At 32.9% G+C, this 20,442-nt stretch overlaps 1 protein-coding gene across 1 annotated transcript; it reads left to right on the top strand.

The window, feature by feature from the left end:
* The first annotated feature begins 1,908 nt into the window (after nucleotides 1-1,908).
* On the top strand, nucleotides 1,909-6,086 carry LOC111373318 (putative pentatricopeptide repeat-containing protein At5g13230, mitochondrial). Its single transcript, XM_022995830.1, has 3 exons — nucleotides 1,909-2,094; nucleotides 2,191-4,860; nucleotides 6,029-6,086. Exons 1-2 carry the CDS (start codon nucleotides 2,024-2,026, stop codon nucleotides 4,712-4,714), a joined length of 2,595 nt encoding a protein of 864 aa, XP_022851598.1. The 5' UTR covers nucleotides 1,909-2,023; the 3' UTR covers nucleotides 4,715-4,860; nucleotides 6,029-6,086.
* The last annotated feature ends 14,356 nt before the right edge of the window (nucleotides 6,087-20,442 follow it).

Raw genomic sequence — 20,442 nt, 5'->3', positions numbered from 1 at the left:
CTCCTTCCATTTCATATTCATCTTTACAATAACTGGGTTTCGGGTGAATCACGAACAGTGCAGATAACGGGGTTGGGCTCACTGTCACATCGTCGCCGGCATCGATGTTCCCGGCGGGGTCGGATGGATTTTCCCCTCATTCCATTTCTCAGTCGCCTTTGTGGGGGGAGGGGATTTGGAAGAGAGGTGAAATGGTGAGCAAAATGGTGGACAAATGGTAGAGTTGAGGTTTAACATTTACAACAAAATCCAATTTCTCAGGTTCAACGAGATTTTCATTTTCAAAAGGTCAAAATATTGCCACATCAGATTATGTAAACCATTGTGTGAACCAATGGGTACATGTAGCACTATCCTATCCGTAATAACAATATTCGTATCTCGTTATTACTTACGACCATAAATCATTTAACATTCAATCATATGTAATTTGTATTTCATAATCACAACTCCCTGTGATTAACAAATTACTGAAACTTGAATCTACGAACTCTATTATTTAATATTATTTATAAGAATATAGATTTAAATAAATAATAGATTTTACCAAAATTTAATGCATTAAACATATTAAATGTGTGTTTGAGCCCATTCTTTTTAAAAATGTATTTTAAAATAGTAGATTGATGGAGAATGTGTGGTTAAAGATAAAGATTTTTTTTTAATTTGTGTGTAATATTATTTTAATAAAGAATATGTGGTTGAGAAGAAGAGAAAGAAAAATATATTTTAAGAAAAATAAGAATCAAACACCCTATAAAAGTGTTTACAACCAAAATCAATTGGAGATGAGGCATGACACTTAAGACATGTTTGATACCTTTATTTTCCCTGAAAAATAACACCCAATTGTGTTGTTTGGAGACCAAAAATTTCCATGAAATTACTTTTCCACTTCTCCCACACGTGATGTCATTTTCTTGATTCTTAAGGAATTCCATTTCATTTGGTTTTGGCGAGAATTGGATTTTATAGTTTATTTATTTATTTTGGCAATGTAAACAAATTCTATTAACCATTATAAAAAAAATCTATCCATTTAATTTACAATTTTCATGGAAAAAAATAGTCAAATGAACACAAAAAAATTCAAAATTTCAACATTTTTTAGTTGAAAAATAATACCAATCAAATACATTTAATTGACAATTCTCAATAAAACAAGTTCTGGGCAATCAAATTCTCTAAAATTTGTTTTCTTTCCATCCAAATTTCATTTTTGTAAGCCAAAATTTTAACATTTTTTAGGTAAAAAATTATACTAATTAAATACGTTTAATTGACAGTTTTCAATCAAACAAGTTCTAAGTAATCCAATCACCTTAAATTTAGGCACCGTTTGATAGGCACCAATTTTCTAGGGAAAAATGGAATTAGAATGCCAATTTTCAACTTTTGTGTGTTTGATAGTGTTTTATTTTCCATGGAAATTAAATTCTTGGATTTCTTGGGAGTTGTAATTTTCTAGCTTTTGTACTGTTGACTCTTTTTTTTTTTTTTTGGAAACAAGTTCTAAGCATTATTGTAAAACAATTATCTTCCTTTAATTGACAATTTTCATGTAAAACAAAGACAAACGAACACTAAAAGATAGATAATTTTCTTGAATTTTTTTTTTTGTTTTGGCAATAAAAACAAATTTTATCCTCAATACCAATAAATTTCATCCTTTTAATTAACAATTTTCATGTAAAACAAAACCAAACGAATACAAAAAATAATTTTATTTCAATTTTTTTCACGTAAAAAATTATACTAATCAAACACAATAATTTATAATTCTCAAAAAAATAATTTCTAGACAATTTAATTTCTTATAATTCGTTTTTTTTTACTTAAATTCCATATTTGCAATCAATCACACACTTATGGTCAAACTGATCCTACAGTTGTAAGGCCCCACGACAATATATACCGTATACGTCTGCTTGGCTGGAGAGGGAATCAGTGGCAGCAAAGGTTTGGGGGAGCCACCCGCCGCCGCTTGCTTGGTGGAATTGGTGAGCAGTATTTTCAGCCTTTTATGGCCCGGAACAGCATTTTCAACTATTTTGCTTGGCGGGAAATGACAACATTTCCAGATTTTATTGGCTGGTGAACAATATTTTCAGCGATCCTGAGTACCAGTATTTTTTACCCTTTAAGTTTCTGCTAAAAATCAAATTTTAAAAGGATAAACTGTTGTTTCAGCGAAAGAAAGACGAACTTCAATATTTTCTTGTTAGAACGCATGATTAGACAGAAATTATACAACGCCATGCCATGGATATCCTCCCCAACCCACTGTTTTTCCCGTTTGTTAACGTCAACATTTTCATCTCTTGCTGCGCAAATATCCCAAGACCAGCACACAGTACGATTCCTAACTTCAGAGTTCGATTCCCATGTATATGCGGTCATGCTCCAGAATTGCGTGAAAGACTACCATTTCACCACTGGAAAAGCCCTTCACTGCCACATTTTAAAGAGAGGTGGGTGTTTAGACCTATTTGCACGCAATATTTTACTACATTTCTATGTGAAAAATGAGCTGTTAGCTGATGCTGTTAATCTGTTCAATGAAATGCCGGAAAGAAACATGGTTTCCTTTGTTACCTTGATACAGGGGTTTTCCCAGTCAGAAAAGTACATTGAGGCAGTTGAGTTGTTTGTTAGGTTACATAGGGAAGGTCATGAGCTTAATTCATTTGTATTCACTACAATATTGAAGGTTCTTGTGAGTATGGAGTGGTCAGAGTTTGCGTGGTGCACTCATGCTTGTATATGTAAGCTTGGGCATAATGCTAACGCCTTTGTTGGTACTGCACTTATTGATGCTTATTCCGTTTGTGGGTTTGTGGATGTTGCTGGAGAAGTGTTCCATGGGATTGTTGAAAAGGACATGATTTCATGGACAGGGATGGTGGCTTGTTATGCTGAGAATGATTGTTTTAAAGAGGCATTGGATATATTTACTAAAATGAGGATGGTAGGGTTGAAGCCGAATAATTTTACTTTTGCAAGTGTGATTAAGGCATGTGTTGGACTTGCGGCTGTTAGTGCTGGCAAATGTGTTCATGGCTTTATTTTAAAGACTTGTTATGAGATGGATCGTTATGTGGGTGTTTCATTGCTTGATCTGTACACTAGGTCTGGAGACATTGAGGATGCTAGGCAGGTATTTGAAGAGATTCCTAAAGATGATGTGGTTCCGTGGAGTTTCATGATTGCCCGGTACTCACAGAGCGGCCTGTGTGAGGAGGCTTTGGGATTGTTTCTTCAAATGAGGAAAGCATTGGTTACTCCTAATCAGTTCACTTTAGCTAGTGTGCTGCAAGCTTGTGCAACGACAGAAGCTCTGGAACTGGGGAGGCAAATGCATTGCCATGCGCTAAAGGTTGGTCTTGATCTGAATGTGTTTGTTTCAAATGCTCTCATGGATGTGTATGCTAAAGCTGGAAAGATGAAGGATGCAGAGGATTTATTTGTGGACTTGGAAAACAAAAATGAAGTGTCGTGGAATACAATGATTGTTGGCTATGTACAACTAGGAGATGGAGAGGAGGCACTGCATCTGTTTTTAAATATGCTTGCAGAGCAGGTGAAAGCGACCCAGGTAACATACTCTAGCATTCTGCGTGGTTGTGCCAGTATGGCAGCCTTGGAGCTAGGCATTCAGATACATGCACTGACTATTAAATCCCTTTATGACCAAGATGCTGCTGTCAGCAATGCTCTTGTTGATATGTATGCAAAGTGTGGGAGGATTAAGGATGCTCGTATTGTCTTTGACAAAATGAGAAACCAAGATGTAGTGTCATGGAATTCAATGGTCTCAGCATATTCCATGCATGGTCTTGGCAGTGAGGCACTGGAAGTCTTTGAGAATATGCGAAATACAGACATCAAACCTAATCAACTAACCTTCGTTGGTGTGCTTTCAGCATGTAGCAACACAGGTTCATTGGAAAAGGGGCAAGGTTATTTTAGTTTGATGCAAGAGTATTATGGTATTGAACCTTGCATGGAGCACTATACTTGTATGGTATCACTTTTTGGGCGACTTGGTCATCTTGAGAGGGCTGTAAAGTTAATAAAGGAAATTCCACTTGAGCCCAGTGTTATGGTATGGCGTTCTTTAGTTGGGGCTTGTGTGGTCCACAATAATGTTGAGCTTGGAAGAATAGCTGCTGAGCGTGTGCTTGAGATGGAACCCCAGGACGAAGCAACCTATGTCTTATTGTCAAACATATATGCCACGGCAAAAAGTTGGGATAATGTAGCATCTGTCAGGAAAAACATGAAGAAGAAACGAGTAAAGAAAGAACCAGGACTTAGTTGGATTGAGAACCAGGGCACAGTTCACTATTTCGCTGTTGGAGATGTTTCACATCCAGACGTGAAACTAATTCGTGGGATGCTAGAGTGGATGAAAGTTAGAGGCCATGCAGCTGGTTATGTTCCTAATCTTGATGTTATTTTGCTTGATGTGGAAGAGGATGAAAAGATGCGTCTCTTGTGGCTACACAGTGAAAGATTAGCTTTAGCTTTTGCTCTTATCAGAACACCACCAGGAAGCCCCATTCGCATTATTAAAAATCTTCGAATTTGCGTGGACTGCCATACTGCAATTAAGTCCATATCAAAATTTGTGCACAGAGAAATTGTTATTAGAGATATAAACCGGTTTCATCACTTCCAGGATGGCTTTTGCTCCTGCCATGATTACTGGTGAAATTGTGATAACTACTTGAGAGTTCTTGGATGATGGAGCTGTCTACGTTCTAGGAAATTCAAACCGGTGGTTCCTTGTTGTTTCAATGCTCTTTCTCGAAGGTCAAAAACCTCCCATATTTCAAATGAAACGAAAACAACCTGCAGGTAAAGGATATCAGGCTTCATTTTACTTCCAGTTTGTGATTGGAAAGTGCCTAAATTGCAATCATTTCTGTGTCATTATGATTCTAGCATAATATCTGATATGTTAGCTTTATACAGCTAGATCTAAAGTTTACATATCGTGTGTTGGAAACTTTAGGTAGTTGTTAGTGTGGAGAATAATTACCTTACTTGTTGGATAATGATTTGACACTATTACTCATTGAGTAGATACATTGAATCATCTTCTTTTAATTGATTCAAAAAGGTGAGCTTTGGTTGTATGAACCAATTTAATGGATGAAAGATTATTCTTCTACTGAACAGATAGCACATGCATCTTGTGGACAGTTTCTGCCTGTGCACTGATGGTCTAAGCGACTGAACTTTTATGGTGACTATGTATTGCTTGGTCAACAACAGAAATAGTACTAGTATCCATAGCAAGGATAAGAAGAGTAAAGTCATTGATTTAATGCAGTTGTGTTCATAAGTAATAATAATTGCATAACTCCGTGTATGAAGTGCTAGTTCCTTGTCTTACTATCTCTTTATGGATCAGTACTGTTTAATTTTTGTTTTATCTAGTTAGTTCTCATCTCTCTCCTTAAGCTGATGCATGAAGATAGTTTTGGAAATGGAATGAACTGCTGGATCTTCTCCAGATTCTTTACAGTTGAATTTTGTTCTTACCAAGTATATCAACAAATAACTAAATTTTAAGACTTGGGTTATCTAAGGGAAGGAGTACCTTCACAGAAAATAGTTATCCTGTCAAGCTCAAGCGGTACGCTTTGTTCTTCAAAAAGATTATAATTTTAGGCATAAAAGGAGGCTCAATGCCTAGTTTCTACTATGTATTACAGAGTTGAGGGTAATAGAGGACATTAAAACCAGGAACCAAATGACGTGAGGAAAAACCAGAAGCACAACTTTTTGGTGTCTTTTTTTTGGATTATAGTATTACTTAAAACAACTTATTCTTGGATTTTTAGTTATTCAAAATCATTCTTAATAATGAAGTAAAGTAGCACTAAATGCATTCTTTTTAACAGTGTCCTTTGTTATGTGCTTGTTCTCATGTTGTGAATTGCTTGAATCCAATATTTATGATGCACTTTTTTCTTTGATAACATTACTTATAATTTCTTTTATGGTGAAAAATCTGCAGATTTGGCATTCAACGATGAAGAGTCAACTTCACCAACAACGAAAGTAATGTATCGAGGTACATTTTTCCTTCTCTATGGCATATCACATTGATATTTTTTATTGTTAAATATTCAATATACCAAAATCAGTGTTTGATTTAGTATTATAAATTTGATGTAATTGGTTCTGGCATTGATCTTTTTGTGGATGCCGTCATATTTACAATATGAATTGTCTGGATACCATTCAAGTGATCAAAGCCCTTAATTTATGCAGTCAATAGTTACCATGGCTAATGAAATATATAATGAAATCAAATCCTTTGCAACTCACATCTTGCTAATGTTGATATAACCTCCCTTCTAACCTGTTCTATTAGGACCATGATACTCTTATGAAGGAGACTTCTTAGCTCTATTCCCTAGCCGCCTAAGGAGTCTTTTCCTTGTTTTTTCGATCAATATCACCTCTGCTTGTTGGTGTCTAGTCTTATGTTATCCATTCGTCTTCACATCCTCTTTTGCTGTAGTTACATTATGGATATTTATTTATTAACAATTTTAACTTTCAAAACCATAAATTATAGCTGGTCTAATAACTATTTTGTAGAACTTGCTTTTTACTGCTTGTTCATACTATCAACATGTAATTCCATGCATCACATTCTCTGTAAATAATGTAATTAGTACATGAATCTAATTGCCTAAATTCATCACTATTGGGATATCATGGTCCTTTATAGTAACTTAAGTCACCCTAGTTTCTACTAGGACTACATAGACTTTCCTAAGATTCTGTCTTTGTTCTATTAAACCTACAATCTTTAGATTCCAAAGTTTACAATGCCCCTCCTGGTTTTGTTAACTCAAATTATGTTTTTAACAAATAACATTCACCAATTGATCTCAATTTGGACTTGTCTCATAAGCTTATTGATGAATGAAGTAAAGCAATAACAACTCATGCTCAAAACATTGATGTAAGCCTGTACTAACAAGTCATTATCTAGTTGGACAAATCTCTTTTCTGATTGCCCCGTTGTACGCATCATTATCACCTAAGAAGCATCAATACTTGTAAACTTGTTACGTACCCGTATCTGATACGTCGATACTCTCCGATACCTTTCGATACGTACCGGATACTTGTTTTTTATTATTTTATATATTTTTATATTTTTTACGTATCCGATACGTATCCCATATGTATTTTATATTTTTTGTATGATTTTTGATACGTATCCAATATTTCATGATTAACATGCACCTTCACTACAAAATACTGTTTTGAAACTGCTTGTGCACCTTCTTCTTCATCTAGTGCCATATTCTCTTGTACACTCTACGAGAAAGAATAAAATAACTCTACAACAAGTTGAAGAATTGGTTTCCTTTTATAGCAATTTGTGTCTTATATAACAAAAAAAAAAAAAAAAATTAAATCTCTATTCAAAAGGAGAATCCAAAATGTGGGACATTGTTGGAAACTCTTTTGAGACTCTTGAAGGTGTTAAATTGTTTGAGATTGCTGATCTATCATTAGATGGGCCAGAGTTGAAAATTGTTATTTCTATTAATAATGAAGAAATTGCAGTTGATGTTGAAGGAAATGAAATTTCTACAATTAATGATTAAGTTAAAGTGCTTTGGTATTTTACTTATTTTCATCATAATGCTTTTGTACTAATGTTTTTTAATATTAATAAATTTATGTTGAATTTTATAACACGTATCGTATCCTAAGTTTTTCAAAAAAGTCGTATTGGCGTATCCGTATCGTATCGTACCCGAATTACGTATCCGTATCCGTGCTTCTTAGATTATCACTATTAATATGCCTAGAAATCGATTTTCTTTCTATCATCCTCTATAACTCTTCACTAGGTGCCATAAGCTTTTTCCTTAATCCATAAAAACCACATTCAGTTCTTGTTTCTTTTCTTCAATTCAAATTGATACTATTTGCAGTTTGTCCCATATATGTTTTGAGCCTGAGTGCACATGCATCTTCTGGACTATTCTGTCTGTAAGCTGGTGGAATCTAATCGAACTTTTATGCTGACTTTGTATTGTTAGGAAAACAACGGCAGCATAACTAGGTTCCTTTGCAAGTTGAAGAGACAAGTGATTGGTCCAATTTAGTTATCCTCACTAGTAATAAGAAGTGCATGTGCTAACTGTCTCAGTACACCTTTGGATTTTAGTACTGAATATTGTTTTATAATTTTATGCCTTTGTTAAATCTTGTTTTTGCCTCTCTCTCTCTCTCTTACTCTGATGCATGGTCATGATAGTTTTGGAGATGAGAATGAGCTGTGGGATTTATCACTTGAGTTTTGATATTAGAAATATATAAATAGACTAACCAAATTTTAAGACTATTGAGTCCTTGTAGGGAAGGAGTACCTGCACAGTATTTAGTTAATACTATGGAGTGAACACATTATGCATTGGTGTTTGAAAAAGATTATTTTTTGGGCTCAAATGAATCTTATGGGCCTAGTTTAAACAAATATATAGAGAGAGTTGAGAGTTAAGAAAACATTGGAATCAAGAAATAAAGGATATGCAAAACCGAGAATTCCAGTTTTTAGGTGTAGTGTGTAATGTTACCTGAGACAACTTATTGTATGAATTACAATGATGGCTAAAACAGCAAAAGAGAGAGGACTGGGACAATAAAGAGACCGGTCTTAATAATGAAGTAGATTTGGACCGGACCTTACTCATTCTTTTAGCTCTCCCCTCTTTATTCTATGCTTGCTCTATTCTGAATTGCTTATTCTTGTAGTATCTTTGTTGGGTTTTTGTTATTTCAACACTTGTTTTTTTACAAGGTAAAATTCTACTGTTATTTATTCTAAAGCTGATCCAAAAATTAAAGTTTATCAAAAAAATAAATAAATAAATAATTCTTGGTCTAAAAAGAAGCGTCACCTCTTCCTAAGTATTATAAATATTGTATTAGGACATTATTGCTTTTTATAAATGATTGAAATCAAGATTTACACTGCAAATTCTCTTTGATAACGTTACTTACTATTTCTCTTATGGTGAAAATTTTTCAGACTTCACATTTGAGGTCGAAGAGTCAAACGACCACCATAAAATTGTTACTTGTACATTCTGCAATCTTCATGTCATATGATTTTTTTCTTTACATTTTCACATGATCACAATGCTTGCATCACAATAATGTGTGTATGTGCATACACATGCACAAGACCACAACCTAGCTCACGATCTGTATGTTAATTCAAGCGCAACAAATAACAAGTAGCTAAGCTTTATTCCTAAGGTTTAAGGTTTCATCACATGAATCTTCTCTTGCAGTCAGTGTTTTGCTACTGCTACTGAAAGTCTACAAAAATCAAACCCTTTGTGACCACATGAATGACCACACGAAGCCTTGCTAATGCTAATCTACCTCTCCCAACCTGTTTTATTACTATCATGTTGCTCTCACAAAGGATATTTCTTCAGGTCTATGCAAGATATGCCCTTTCCATGTAATGAGTCCTTTCCTCATTATTCTGTATATAATCTATACTACTTCCGTTTATTGGCAGGTATTCAGTCTATCTGTTCGGCATATATTGAGTCTATCTATTCTGGGATGCATACATTTGTCTTAACATCCTCCTTTGATATATTTGTTTAAAGATATTATACTTATTGTTGAAAACTTTTTCAAAACCATAAAGTACAGCTCATCTGATAACTATTTATTTTGCAGAACTTTTAATTATATTATCCAACATGTTCTAATTTCTTAAATTACATCCTACTTTCTAATTTAATAACTGAACTTTTATGCCCAAAATGATCAATTTTTGGGATAACATGTTGCTCTGTGGTTACTTCAAAATCTTCCTTACTCCGACTGTGACTAAACAGGCATTCCTCATATTCCGTCTTTGTTCTACATAACTCAGGACCTTTAGATTCCAAAGTGCACCTCTGAAGTTTTACTACAAATTATATCTTCATCAATTAATATCACAAATTGACCGTCTCATAAACTAGTCCGTGACTGGAGTAAATATATAAGAACTCATGCTCAACACATCGAGGTGAGCTTATAGTAATAGGAAATTTTCTAGTTGTACTGCTACTAGATCTCTTTCTTGAGACTGCCCCATCGTACACATCATAACATAATTGATATCCAATAAAAATTGATTTTTTTTTCCCCCCTATCATCCTTCAACACTTCCCTAGGCATTCTAAGATTTCTCCTAAATCAATGAAAACTATATTTGAAATCTTATTTGTTTTTCTTCATGAATTCAAATTGATACTAAATGCAACTTGTCCCATATATATGAGAGAGAGGTGGAGAATTAATTCTGATATTACCCTATTATTTGGATTACAAGATAATTAAAACCACATATTTGACTGAGCTTTCTAAGCTTAAGCTGATTTGACCTTCATCTTCTGCATTATTGTGATTATGATTCATCGCAATTTAAAACAGTTGTTTTCTCCATCCAAGCATTTGTGTTCCACGGTAGAAGCTTATTTACTTGTAATGCAGAAGAAAGATTATTGTCGTTGCTCTTTGTTGAACACTGGGGCCATGATGAAAAGGGAAAAGAAAACCCACATACATAACGGCGATCTTGAAATGTATATCTGCTGTACAAGAAATGACTTTGGATGCTGTTAAGAAGCGCTAAGGTCGACTACTCAGAGCAGATTGTTTCTCGATAATATTGCCCCAAATCAATCTCCATTGAAGCACATTCTGAAGTAGCAGAAATGATCATAAGTTATGCCTGGAACATTAGATGGTAATCTTACAAATGTCAATATAGAAATTAGTACTGATAGCAAGGTATGTACATTGTTGCTTGGGGGGAAAAATCCAAAATTTCTGTTTGGAAAGCCCCAAAGTACTACCTGGAGCCGCAAAGTTATACCAGAAGTTAAAATATGTACTGAATGAAACTTTTAAATTGATAAAATTATTCTTATTAGTGTAAAATACCAAATAAAAAATATGTTTCGATGAGTACAACGTTATTTGTATAATTTAAAGTTCAACTTTAATAAATTTAAGACATGTTTTTATTGTAAATTTTATTATTATTTTTATTTCAATTGTACACATTATGTGTAATTTCTATAATATATTTTAACATGTCCACATATGTCATATTTGTCATTTCATACTTAAAATGATAAATATTCACTATAATAATAATAATAATAATAATAATAATAATAATAATAATAATAATAATAATAATAATAATAATAATAATAAATCCATGCTAAGTTAATTAAACTATAAATTTAAATAGATTTTCTAGGATGTGAAATAAAATTATTTATGAAAAATATAGCATATATAACACATATTAAGCTCTTGCTTGGTAAGAATTAAAATTTTGGGTGTGTGCTGGAGCCACGTTATTTGAAAAAATGTATTTTGGAACAGTAAATTGATAGAGAATATAAGGTTAAAAAATAGGAAATTTTTTTGAATTTACGTGAAATATTATTTTATTGAAAAATGTGTGATTGAAATAATGTCAAATTACTGTTTAAAAATGTATTCTTTTTTTTTTTTTAAAGAATGATGCTCAAACAGGGTTCGATTTTAATTTAAATCAAAGTCAATTATTAATTTTAATCATATAGTATATGGGTTGTGATTTTTAACAATATAATTCATCATTTTTATCAAAATCTACTAAAAAATTGATTTTACTTCCCGTTATACAGAAGCTAAAATACGTACTATATGGACAAGTAATAAAATAAAATTGCTTTTGTTTTTTAATACCAAGAAAAGCCAACAGTTCTCCTATTTTCTACATTTCCTTTTGTTTCAAGATGAATTTCTTTCAGAAAAAAATATTATTTCATTTCAGTTCTAAAGATAATGCTATGACATATCTGATACTACTATCATAATAATTTGTCAATTTATCCAAAATAATCTGAGATTTCCATTTAAGATTGAAGAAAATGATCTTTTATAGTAACAAAACTATACAAAAAATATTAAAAACCTAAAAGCACAATAATGAGAATGTTTAGATTGGCTTATCTTAAAGATAAGCTTTAAACATTTTATTTATACTGATCTATTTCGAATATAAGAAAATTCACATTAAAAATAAATCGTAAATTTGATGCTTATCTTTAAAATAATTCATCTAAAAAATGACTCAACGTTGACCAGTAACAAAAACAAAACATAAGTGAATTTTTATTAAGGCCTTGTGTGGGAGTATTATTTGAGAAATAATTTTTTTGGACAATACGCGATTAAAAGGTAGAAAAAAATTATAAACAAATGTGCAAAATAATGTTTTTTTTCATAGAATATATGTGAAAATAATTTATATTTTTAAAATGATTTTCAAATAATCACTTTCAAATTTTCCCTCTTAACATGTTATTAACAAAAAGTCATTTTAACAGCACTATTTTTGATTAAAATCAATTTTTTTTAAAAGTTCTTTTAATCAAATAAAGAGCCTGTTTGGAAATAATTTTAAGAATTGATTTTTTGACCGTTTGGAGAAAAGTGGGGTCCACTTATAAAAGAAAAAATCAAATATGACGATTAAAATAGTGAAATAACGGTCAAAAAATCAATTTTTTATAGATGACGATTAAAATAGTGAAATAATGGTAAAAAAAAATTAATTCTTTGAAAAAAAAAAAGCACTCCCAAACAGGCTGAAAGTTATTTTAAAAATTATCTAGTTCTTATGCCGGAATCAATTCTTGAAAAAAATAAAATAAATAAATAAAAAGGCCTTTCCATTCGCCGGAGGATGAGCCCAAATTGTGGTCGCACGGCAAGATTAGAGTAATAAGTATTTCTGCAAAGCTATGATTAAAGTATTTGATAATGTAAAGAAGGTAATGATGGTTCAAAAACAAACATGGTATACTTGTCTTAACAGAAACAAGAGCATGGGGCCCACATGAACTAAGGCTTGCACGCGGAGTCAGGAGATGGGGCCTACATTAAATTCCGGCAGAAAAGCGTGGAATTTCATGTCTTTTGGAATTTCCATGCACAGATTCAAATGTGCCTAATGGTACTGTTTTTTGGTCAAGGTAATTGTAAAAGCTTCAATTTGGTGAACATTATTTGAAAATCTCTCTCTCTCTCTCTCTCTCTCTCTCTCTCTCTCTATATATATATATATATATATACACGAAATGATTTCTTAAGCACTGTTATTTATCTTATATTAAGCATATGTAAATCACTCACCATTTAATTGGCGAATAATTAAATACATGAAACATACCATTAATTTATTCACCAATTATATACATAGAAATGATCTCCTAAACACTATACTTAGTTTATACTAAACACTATACTTAGGCGGCACACTACAATAAATGGTTTAATTAAATTTAAAACTAACAATTATCTTTCACCATCTATTATAGTGTGTCATATCACTCAGTGCTTAGCTTATGCTAAACACTGCTTCTTAACCTATGTTAAGTACCGGTGACATAATATACAATTTAATTGGTGAATCATTAAATCAATGGTACCCACCATTAATTTATTCATCAATTAAATAGTGTGTCATATCACCGGTACTTAATATAAACTAAACACATGTGTGCTTATGAGATCATTTCCACACAATATATATATATATATATATATATATATATTTCTTTTTTTTCCAATTACACGTTCATATAGTGTTGGAAGAATTTTGAGGTTCAAGACAAGAAAATGTAAAATGTTATGTGATCCTTACATATTACGGTCGAAAATTGCAAAAGATACATGATAACAAGTTATGCCCGTTGCAAAATGCTATTATTCTTGTAACGATTGAACATGATAAGAAGGGGTGTCAAACGGGCCGAGGGGCTCAATCGTTCGACTCATAAAAAAGGGCTCGTGTGTGGCTCGGACTCATAAAATCATGAGCCCGAGCACGAGCCAAATGGGTTGGCTTGTTGGGCAAGGCGAACCAGCTCGGGCGAGCAGCTTGTGGGCGAGCTCGCCCAAGATCAACTTGTGGGTACTAGCCCATGAGCTTGGCTTGTGGCTCGTTTCAACAACGATCGAAAATAGTCACTTTTTAAAAAAAGTGGTTGTTTCGATCACTGTTGAAGGTTTAGTGACCGTCACTGAATTTTTGCCATTTTTTCTCTCAATAAATAGTCATGAACTGACCCATTCTTCATACAAAAACTATCAACAACTCTCTCTCTCTCTAGTGCTCTTCCACAATTATCAACAATTATACAATATACATTCATTTTTACAATTTCAATAATTCAATTCTCGTTTCTCTCACTACAAACTCACAAGATTAAATACATTATAGTTCTTCCCGTTCTCTTGAAAAGTCTTAGTACTTATTATATCATCTATACATTTTTTATTTCATCACAATTCACAAATGGATCCATACTCATGTGTTGAGGTTTTGTTTGGTGTCGGAGGTGAATCACCTACGACGCCGCAAAGTCAATAACGAAATCAATTTATCGATCTAAATGAAGTACACATTCTTGAAGATATTCCAAATTAGGTTGCACATGGAAACAATAATCCAATTGATTTGGATGACGTTGGTGTTCTCGAAGCAGAACAAGATGAGAAACCTGAATTAGATATTCCCGACGCTAGAGAAAAATGAAAAGGGAAAAACAGGCAAGATGTTGGGATCAATTCAAATTGATTTCAATGGGTCATGTTATTGATGTAATCCCAAAGTTTAAAGTAGTATGTAAATACTGTCAATAACGATTGACATAAAAAAAAGCACTGGTACTACCCACTTCAACTGTCACTATAAAGCGTGTGTGGCCAAACATGGGCTTCTTGAAGTCGGTCCAACAAAATTGCAATTTAGTAGTGCAAACGCTGATTTTACGACTTCGCCCATCACCATGTAGATGTATTTGGAGGAGAATGCTCGAACGGGAGCGATGAAACTTGTTGGTGCTAAATTGCCTCTAGCAATAATGGACAACCAACATTTCGTCTCGTATGTAAAAGAATATCTTCAACCGAAGTACATTGGGGTAAGTTGAAACACTCTTCTTTCAGATATAATAGAATATTTTCTTCAAACAAAACAACAATTGATTATAAATTTGCAAAAAAATGGGGACGTTATATCTTTGACTTTGGATATATGTGAGGGGATTAATAAAAAAGTTTATATAGCTGCAACTGCACACTACATAGACCCACTTTAATGTATGCATAAAAACTTATTGTTTTTAAAATTATTGAATTCCGTCATAACATTAACAATATATATATTGCTATTATAACCATTATTAGAGAATAACATTGTGAAAAGTAAAATTTGTTCTTTTACATTCGACAACGTTAGTGTTAATGAAGTTGTTATTTGTATAGGGTATTATTGCAGCCTGATTTCAGTAGTTATTTGTTTCATATTCGTTATGTGTGATATATTTTAAATTTAATTGTGCAAGATGATTTGAAATCTATAAAAAATGAAATGCAAAGAATTAGCAATGTATTAATATATATTATGATCTCCCCTAGTAGAAAATAAGTACTTGCGAAATTTTGTGCCAAATTTAGGGTAGCGAATGTTAAAACATTTATTAGCGATGTAGGTCATAGATGCAACTTTACTCACATATTATTAAAGTCTTACAAAATTTTTGAACATTTAATAACTGAGTTTTATAATAATAGGCATATTAGAAATGATGACAACACTATTTTGAATGAATTCGATTGGCTTTTAGATTTAAAAGTTAAAAAAAAATTGACAAGTTTTTATTACAATACAAATATTTTATCTGGAATTTATTATCTCATTAGGTGTATGGTGTTCGAACGTCTTTATATAATTGTAAGAATATTTCATAAATACAAAAGTGATCCCGATTTTAGTGCAATTAAATATTCTATGGAGTTAAAGTTTAGAAAATATTGGGAAGACTTATATTATTTCCTTTAACATATATCATGTGCCCCTGATAGAATTTATCAGGAACTGAATATATATTTGATCAAATTTCAAGAGCTTTAATTTTTAACACAATTATCACGTATAGCAAGTCAGAACAAACTCTATGTGAAAGGTATGAATTATATGCAAAACGAATTGGTACAAATATTAATCGAGTACCCTCTACATAGGGATGTCAATGAGCGGAGCCAAAATTCCAGGCTTGGGTTCAATTCGGTAAAATATCCAAGCTTTTTTTGAGGCCGAGCAAAAGCTTGGTAAAAAAAAAAATTAGGCTCGATCCGAACTTTCGACTTGTTTTTTTTAAAGGCAGCAACTAACATTTTAGGGCAGTGTGTTGCTTAAGGCAGCGTGTTTCTTCCTTTAATTCTTTTAAATATATGCTCGGTCTTTTGAGCCGGTGAGCCACACGGGCCGGCTCGAGCGTTGCTCAGCACCTAAAAATGGGACTTGGCCTAAGCCTCGAGCCGGACGGGTTCGAGCTTTTTTTGAGCCGAGCCACAGGTGGCTCGAGCCGACGAGCCCGATTGCCATCCCTACTTCTACACTTACTCCTTCCGCTAATATTGAAGAAGATGATGTTGAAATATTAACTTTATTTGAAGGCATTAACACGTATAGATATAATGCAAATGCAATAGGTTCTTCTAGTATTACTATGTTTTCTCCATGTAATCGAACATCAGAGGCAAGTGCAAAACTTGCCTACTGAATTAATTGATTACTTTAATCATAATATGCCTACTAACAAAACAATTAAAAAAAGTTACGAAGAGATTATTAAATTCTGGCAAAGGTACGAATAACGATGGCTAGTAGTTTCCACAATTGCAAAAGACTTATTGGCACATCCGGTTAACACTGTAGTTTCAGAGTCTACTTTTAGTGCTGGTAAGAGGGTTTTGTTCGAGATGATAAGCCGATTAAAAAGAAGATATTTTGGAAACATTAATGTGCGTGAAGGATTGGCAAGACGCTCATTTTCAACTACAAGATAAATGTATCGAAATTGTATGTTGTCAGGTAAGTGATATTTAATTTAACCATATTAATCAGAATTTGCTATTTTATAATACTATTTTTAATTTTCTTTAAAAAATTGTACACGTTACAAATTGTTCGTGTATAATTTTTAACTTCGTTGATTCAAAATTTAAGTAGTCGATTTCAAGCCTGGATAAAGGAGGATGATTCATATATTATCTATTTTTTTTTAAAAATATATTCACAACCTTGCGAGTCCAATCTCGGCTCGGCCCACAAGCTTGAGGGTCGAGTCGAGTTCACCTCTCGAGTAACGAGTCGTGCTTCTGCTCGACTTGTTACAAACGAGACATGAGCTAAGCTCGTGGGTCTAAGGGTTGAACCGGCTCGACTCAGCTCATTACCACCTCTAATGACAATTCCTTATCCATATAATGAATGCAAGACTTTTCATTTGATGAGTGATGTGGCAAGTTTTCATAATTATTTTGTACAAAAAACAATCATTTTGGGCTTTTAATTTTCTCGAGGGCCCTTACAAATTGAGGCCCAAAGCTATTGCCCAAGTCGCCTTGGGCCAAAATCATTTTTGCATTTGCACAATAAAATATTGTGCATGTAAACTCAAAAAATATTTTAACCACATTTTCTTAAAAATTACTATTCAAAATATTATTATTATTTTTTCAAAAACAACCATCAAACATGGACATAATGTCATGTCATTCTTATTAAAGATTTATTAAGTTTATTAATTGTCAAAAATGAAATATAGCATATATTTAAATTGGTAAACAAGTAACTTGTCTGTTTCCATTTAAAACAATTTTTTTTAATTCTCATACTCATTTTCAAGCACACATTCACAAAATAAAATATTTTGTGTGTAAATCCAAAAACTTTTCATACTTTTTAAGCACTCACTCTTAAAAAAATCACTGTTCAAAATATCATTTTTCTCAATAATGACCATCAAACAGGGGCACAATGTTTAAGGAAATAATTTGATCACCTTCTTTAATTGGTGAGATCGTGCCTTAGTTTCATAGAGATGAACTGTGACAAACTCTAACCACTAGAAAATAAGCCAACTACGATGGAAAATCACCATTGAGAGTCAATCAAAGCTGACTTGATATTCCTTAATGTGTCGCTATAGTTACTAATTTATTTTCTCGACCTTTCAATTAAGCGCTTCATGACATACTTCTTTTTGTTCACCAGTGAGCTTAAATGATACTCTTCACAATGATAGGAGTATCTCCAATAGACTCTAAATAAAATATGTAATATCTACTTATAAAGAGTATCTTATGTATAATAGTAAATATTTTTAAATTTAACGAGTAAATTTTTTTATAAACTCTAAGTGCAGCTCCACAACTTCTATTAAAAAATGGCATATTATGCATAGTAAAAAGTATTTTTTTAAATTTGGAAAGTATAAATTTTCATACACTTCAACAATACTCTATATTTTGATTCTTCATTTTGCTTCTTCTTCTTTTTCAAGAGACATTTACTGATTTTTCTTCATATTTTATCTAACATATTTTTTATATGTTAATGACTAGTCAATTCAAATATGATTTGAATTATTTGAGAAGTAGAGTACTGAAATAAGTAGCTTACTAAATAAGTGGATATATGAACCTGGAGATTGTAATTGTAGTCGCGAAGGCAACGTTTCACATTGTTGGGATGAGACCTGTGAAGATAGATGCAACTATGGTGTAGAGGCAAAGTCTTATGTTGTTGGGACAAGGCTTCTAAAAATGGATGCAACTATGATGCAAAAGCAAAGTTGTTGAGAAAAATGTAAGAAAATCTGAAAACTTAATGAACTCCAAGACACGAAAAACGTTATCTTTTGAGAAATATTTCTCCTCTATCCAACGAAATAATTCTTTTAAATATATGCTCGGTCTTTTGAGCCGGTGAGCCACACGGGCCGGCTCGAGCGTTGCTCAGCACCTAAAAATGGGGCTTGGCCTAAGCCTCGAGCCGGACGGGTTCGAGCTTTTTTTGAGCCGAGCCACAGGTGGCTCGAGCCGACGAGCCCGATTGCCATCCCTACTTCTACACTTACTCCTTCCGCTAATATTGAAGAAGATGATGCAGACACTCGAAAAAGAACTGATGATGCTAAGAGAAAGAGAGAAGAATATTTTTTAATGTGTTTTGCAAACGAGAATTCGTCCAGAATTTATAGAAATTGAGGTAATCGTTTGAATAGGTGTGTCCCTTGAAATAAAGAACATATCTGTTGGAAGTAATTGTCAAAACGAACAGATGCACCCATTCAAAGACTTTTGAAAATAAAATTCTCTTTCGGGCGTGTTGCCCCCAAACCCCCACGACCCCGCGACCTGACCGAGCAGGTCGATCCCCGTTGCGCAGCGGCAAATACTAGTCGGGGCGGCAAATCATTCGCAAAACAAAAAAACAAAAAAATACAAGCAAAATGATGAAAAATATCTAACAGAACTATGAAAAATGAAAAAAATAAAAACAAAAAAATCACAAAACTGAATCCAAAAGGACAGAAAAGGAGAACTGGAAACATCTTACATATTCAACTTGGATAATTATATTCACAACACAATTTTTATGAGTTGTAACATATTTTAATTCAATTAATATCCTTAATCTTTTTTCATTATGCCACTTATGTTCTTAATTTTTTTATCAGGTCGATCCTCGTTGCGCAGCGATAAACACTAGTCGGTTTTAACTTCGTTGATTCAAAATTTAAGTAGTCGATTTCAAGCCTGGATAAAGGAGGATGATTCATATATTATCTATTTTTTTTAAAAAATATATTCACAACCTTGCGAGTCCAATCTCGGCTCGGCCCACGAGCTTGAGGGTCGAGTCGAGTTCACCTCTTGAGTAACGAGTCGTGCTTCTGCTCGACTTGTTACAAACGAGACATGAGCTAAGCTCGTGGGTCTAAGGGTTGAACCGGCTCGACTCAGCTCATTACCACCTCTAATGACAATTCCTTATCCATATAATGAATGCAAGACTTTTCATTTGATGAGTGATGTGGCAAGTTTTCATAATTATTTTGTACAAAAAACAATCATTTTGGGCTTTTAATTTTCTCGAGGGCCCTTACAAATTGAGGCCCAAAGCTATTGCCCAAGTCGCCTTGGGCCAAAATCATTTTTGCATTTGCACAATAAAATATTGTGCATGTAAACTCAAAAAATATTTTAACCACATTTTCTTAAAAATTACTATTCAAAATATTATTATTATTTTTTCAAAAACAACCATCAAACATGGACATAATGTCATGTCATTCTTATTAAAGATTTATTAAGTTTATTAATTGTCAAAAATGAAATATAGCATATACTTAAATTGGTAAACAAGTAACTTGTCTGTTTCCATTTAAAACAATTTTTTTTAATTCTCATACTCATTTTCAACCACACATTCACAAAATAAAATATTTTGTGTGTAAATCCAAA

The sequence above is a fragment of the Olea europaea genome, unplaced genomic scaffold, assembly GCF_002742605.1.
Source record: "Olea europaea var. sylvestris unplaced genomic scaffold, O_europaea_v1 scaffold1110, whole genome shotgun sequence".
NCBI classification, from domain to species: Eukaryota; Viridiplantae; Streptophyta; class Magnoliopsida; order Lamiales; family Oleaceae; genus Olea; species Olea europaea.
Note: the sequence above shows the minus strand (reverse complement) of the source record. Positions and strands in the feature narration are given on the sequence as shown.

Coding starts and splice junctions, on each gene's coding strand:
- LOC111373318 (XM_022995830.1), top strand. CDS start 2,024: ATGGCCCGGAACAGCATTTTCAACTATTTTGCTTGGCGGGAAATGACA. Junction 2,095..2,190: donor TTTCCAGATTTTATTGGCTG/GTGAACAATATT, acceptor CTGTTGTTTCAG/CGAAAGAAAGACGAACTTCA.